General features: G+C 49.4%; 1 protein-coding gene across 2 annotated transcripts in view; it reads left to right on the forward strand.

Annotated features, from left to right (window-relative positions):
• Positions 1 to 5,000, forward strand: part of LOC125044312 (thyroxine 5-deiodinase-like) — a 24,639-nt gene that overhangs the window by 18,277 nt on the left and 1,362 nt on the right. The window contains exons 1-4 of one of the 2 annotated variants that reach the window (XM_047640910.1): positions 321 to 487; positions 1,826 to 1,935; positions 2,682 to 2,868; positions 4,624 to 5,000. The exon at positions 4,624 to 5,000 is cut by the window's right edge and continues 1,362 nt beyond it. In XM_047640910.1, the coding sequence (XP_047496866.1) occupies positions 461 to 487; positions 1,826 to 1,935; positions 2,682 to 2,868; positions 4,624 to 4,734 (435 nt within the window). In that variant the 5' untranslated portion in view covers positions 321 to 460 and the 3' untranslated portion in view covers positions 4,735 to 5,000. Of the gene's footprint in view, positions 1 to 300; positions 488 to 1,825; positions 1,936 to 2,681; positions 2,869 to 4,623 lie in introns of those variants that run through there. The other variant, XM_047640911.1, reaches the window with a different exon arrangement.

Here is a 5,000-nt window from a genome sequence, read left to right on the forward strand (position 1 = left end):
GAAAATGAACTGATTAATCACAGATAAAAGGAAAATGAGTAAAATAAATAAAAAGAAGGAAGAGATACACATATGAAATCATAGATGAGAAAAGAAGTAAAACAAAGAAGAAAGTGTGTACACAATATTGACATATATCTCTTACGCAACCCTGAAATAGTCCATAACCTAAGACGTAAACAAACACCCTCCCAGCGCGTCCATTAATCTCCGGAACAGCACCCGGATTTAACACTTACCAAGATCTATAGAAGTGTATAGACTAATACAGACCTTGACACTTACTTCCTGTCCTTCCAGTGCGCTGCGGGAGGCCAGGATTCAGGCCGAGCTGGCTAAGATAGCACCAGATCCTTCGGTTTTGAAACTCGAAGGACGGAGTACCTGTGGACTCCTCGACGGCGCCTCTCCTTCGCGCCCCTTCGTCATGAATTTCGGGTCGTGCACGTGACCGACTTTCATGGCCAGCTTGGAGCGGTTCCATGAGGTGAGGGGGAAGGGAAGAGGGGGGGAGGGGTGGGAGAAGGAAGGAGGGAGGGTGTGAGGGAGGGAGAAAGGAAGAAGAAGGGAAGGAGGGTGGGAGGAAAGAGGGAGGGAGGGTAGGAGGGGGAGGGGAGGAGGAGGGAGGGAAGCAGAGGGAAGGAGGTAGGAGAAAGAGGGGTGTAGGAGGGAGGAGGAGGGTGGGATGAGAGAGAGGGAGGGAGAGAGGAGGGAGGGAGAGGTTAAGAGGAGGGGGGTGGTGGAGGCAGGGAGAGAGGAGGGGGGGGAGGAGGGCGGGAGAAAGGAGGAGGAGGAAGGGATCGAGAGGGGGAGAAGAGGGAGGGAGAAGGGAGGAGGGGAGGGTAGGAGGAAGGGGTGGAGGGAGTTGGGAGGGAGAGTGGAAGAGGAAGGAGGGGGGGAGGGAGGGCGGGAGAGGAGGAGTGGATAGGAATGAAGAAGGGAGAGAGAGGGGAAGAGGAGGGAGGGAGAAGGGAGGAGGGGATAGTATAAGGAAGGGATGGAGGGAGTATGGAGGGAGAGGGGAAGAGGAGGGAGGGAGGGAGGGAGGGCGGGAGAGGAGGAGTGGAGAGGAATGAGGAAGGGAGAGAGAGGGGAAGAGGAACACAGGAGTAGGAGGGGACTTATGAGATAGTTAGTTTCACTTTTACATATTCATTTCCACCTGTTTTTTTTTTTTTTTTTTTTTTTTTTTTTTTTTTTTTTTTTATATCTATTCACTTTTTATGAGGTCCTTCTTATTCACTTAGTTAGCTACATGACTGTATTATGATATGTGTATATTTTGGTAATTTGATTTTTTTACCTGTCATATATATTGTTTCAGATTAACTTTTTTTTTATAATAACTATCTGTCTCTCCGTCTTTCTTTGCCTCTCTGCCTTCTCTTCCATCTCTGTCTCTCTCTCTCCCTTCATTCATCCCCTAACCCCTAACTCCTCTCTTCCCATTCCTCCCTCCTTTCCCTTTCCCATCTCTCTCCTTTCCTTCCATTATCTCCTCTCTCTCTCCTTCCCGCCCCCTTTCATCTCCCCTCCCTCTCCCTCCCTCTCCCCCCTCCTTCCATCTCCCCTCCCTCTCCCTCCCTCTCCCCCCTCCCACCTTCTCCCCTCCCTCTCCTCTCTTCCTTCCCCTCCCCACCATCTCCCCTCCCTCTCCCCCCTCCCACCATCTCCGCTCCCTCTCCCCCCTCCCACCATCTCCCCTCCCTCTCCCTCCCTCCCACCATCCCTCTCCCTCCCACCATCTCCCCTGCCTCTCCTCTCTCCCTTCCCCTCCCTCTCCCTCCCTCCCCCACCCCCTCTCTCTCACCCTCCGCCTCCGCAGATGACTGAGGACTACTCCGAGCTGGCAGACTTCGCCCTCGTGTACATCGCGGAGGCGCATCCCATTGATGGCTATTTTCTCAAAGACAACTTGCAGATTCCGAGCCATAAGTAGGTGCCGTCGGGAAAGTTGTTGGATGTCTGTCCGTCTGTCTGTCTGCGTTGGCTGTTTGCACTAGTTGTGGTGTGCGTTTTATGCATGTGTTTGTATGTATCCCTGCTTGTAGATATTTGTAGTGTAATGATAAGTAGAAATTGTGAAGTTTGGGGAAATTTTCAGTCCGATTAAAACTTTGACACTCGTTTTGTTTTTTGTTTATTATGATAATTTATTTTAGATGTATCCTTAGGTGATTCATTTCGAATTGTAGTTGACAGACGGAACTTAAATTTTCCTTCTCTCTCTCTCTCTCTCTCTCTCTCTCTCTCTCTCTCTCTCTCTCTCTCTCTCTCTCTCTCTCTCTCTCTCTGTCTCTATCCCTCCCTTCTCCGCCCCCACCTTCCCCGCTCCCCCCCTCCCTCTCTGTCTCTCTCTTAAATTTTACTTCTCTCTCTCTCTCTCTCTTTCTCTCTCTCTCTCTCTCTCTCTCTCTCTCTCTCTCTCTCTCTCTCTCTCTCTCTCTCTCTCTCTCTCTCTCTCTTTCTCTCTCTCTCTCTTTCTCTCTCTCTCTCTCTCTTTCTCTCTCTCTCTCTCTCTCTCTCTCTCTCTCTCTCTCTCTCTCTCTCTCTCTCTCTCTCTCTCTCTCTCTCTCTCTCTCATAAAAAAGAGGAATCATAACACGCAACCCCACCCACCGCATGCACCATCACGAAAACAACCTCACAGATGACCCTCTATTGAGCCCCCCTTTTTGCAGGACGCTGGAGGAGCGTTACAAGGCGGCGCAGCTGATGTTGGACCAGCAGCCGCAGTCCTGCCCGGTGCTGGTGGACAGGCTGAACGACGAGGCAAACAGGGCATATGCGGCGAGTCCGGGGCGCTTGTACATCGTGTTCGAAGGCACTGTGGTTTACAAGGGGGGGCAGGGGCCGCTGGGTTATAAGGTTTGTTGTTGATTGTTGCTGTTGTGTGTATGATTATTTGCTTGTTTGTTTGTGTTTAATGGGGTTCGTTGTTTCTGGGATGGAGTTATTTGTTAGTGGGGTTTATGTGTTATTTTGCTGGTGGGAATGTATAGCGTTTCTATACAAACACACGCACGGATGCATATAGGCAGGTAGGCAGGCACACGCACACGCACACGCACACGGACACTCACACGCACACGCATAGGCACACACACATACACACACACACACACACACACACACACACACACACACACACACACACACACACACACACACACACACACACACACAGGTACATTCACCTTGTAAATCCTTAACCAGACACCCACCCCGCACTAATCCAACAGGTGTGCATGCGTGACTCCTGCTACTCACAAATCGTGTTTGTATACCAGTAAAAGTCATACGAAAATCCAATTTCGTGACGCCCTTCTCCTCGCACGAACAAGGTGTGGGCTGGGGAGAAGGGAGAAGGAGGAGGGGAGGGGAGGGAGAAGAGGGAGGAGAGGTAGGGGAAGACGAAGAGGGGAAGGGGAGGGAGAAGAGGGAAGGGAGGAGGGGGAGAGAGGGAGGGGGAGGAAGTAGGGAGAGGGGAAGGGGGATGGATGGGTGAGGGAAAGGGGAAGGGAAAGGGAAGGGAGGAGGGAGGGAGAAGGGAAGGGAGGAGGGAGGGAGAAGGGGAGGGGGAGGGAAAGGGAAAGGAGCGGGATGGGAGAAGAGGAATGGGTGGAGGGAGTGATATACTGGGTAGTAATTGTGCTGTGTTGTGATCCGGCTTGATTACAGAGGAAAAAAGAGGATGTTGGTGATTCATTTATGACCCTTGTTAAAGTCTGCAGTATAGTTATTGTTAGCGCAATCGTTAGTTACAGTAGATGACTTTATTGAGGACGCTAAAACCAATCTGTATAGGTCTTTTCCTAAATCTCTCTCTCTCTCTCTCTTTCTCTCTCTCTCTCTCTCTCTCTCTCTCTCTCTCTCTCTCTCTCTCTCTCTCTCTCTCTCTCTCTCTCTCTCTCTATCTCACTCTATCTCTCTTACTCTATCTCTCTCTCTCTCTCCACCCTCTCTCTCTCTCTCTCTCTCTCTCTCTCTCTCTCTCTCTCTCTCTCTCTCTCTCTCTCTCTCTCTCTCTCTCTCTCTCTCTCTCTCTCTCTCTCTCTCTCTCTCTCTCTATCTCACTCTATCTCTCTTACTCTATCTCTCTCTCTCTCTCCACCCTCTCTCTCTCTCTCTCTCTCTCTCTCTCTCTCTCTCTCTCTCTCTCTCTCTCTCTCTCTCTCTCTCTCTCTCTCTCTCTCTCTCTCTCTCTCTCTCTCTCTCTCTCTCTCTCTCTCTCTCTCTCTCTCTCTCTCTCTCTCTCTCTCTCTCTCTCTCTCTCAGTCTCTCTCTCTCTCACTCTCTCTCTTCCCTCTCTCTCTCTCTCCTTGTCCAGTCTATGATTTATAACAATTGTCGCTATCGATGTTAAAGTATTTTGATTGCGATAAATATCATTTTATTGTTGTTATCATTATTATCGTGGTTATCATCACTATCGCCGTCACGTCACCAGCATCAATGGAAGAAAATAACACATAAAATTAAGCATCTGTCTATACCTACCCCTAGCAACATCAACGTATTTATCCATCCACCAACCAGTCAATAAATTCATGACCATATCTCCGTCTCCATTCATCAGCCTCCACAAGCAAAGCCGACTCCTTTCTTCCTCTCTTTTCTCAGGTAAACGAGGTGGAGGCTTGGCTGGAGGCGTTCAGGCAACACAAGCAGGTCATGACAATATCAACGGTACAGAACGTAGAAGCCAGACACGACCTTCCGAACCCAGCTTAACGAATTTCCACAGAGCACAAGCTAGAAGTCCCAACGAAATGCTGTTTCTACAAATGCACCTAATGTATTGACTCCCCCCCCCCCCCCCTCCCCTTCTTGGTCTGTTATTGTATGTCGGATAGCTGTAAGGTTGTAGAATTAATTGTAGTATTTTTTTTTCGAGGACTTCGTGCGCTTCTTATGATTACATAAAGCTGAATAAAAAGGCAGTGTTTGTAAGACAACTGCAAAAAAAAGCTAAAGCGCAAATATACATACATAAACGT

The sequence above is a fragment of the Penaeus chinensis genome, chromosome 35 (assembly GCF_019202785.1).
Source record: "Penaeus chinensis breed Huanghai No. 1 chromosome 35, ASM1920278v2, whole genome shotgun sequence".
Lineage (NCBI taxonomy): Eukaryota > Metazoa > Arthropoda > Malacostraca > Decapoda > Penaeidae > Penaeus > Penaeus chinensis.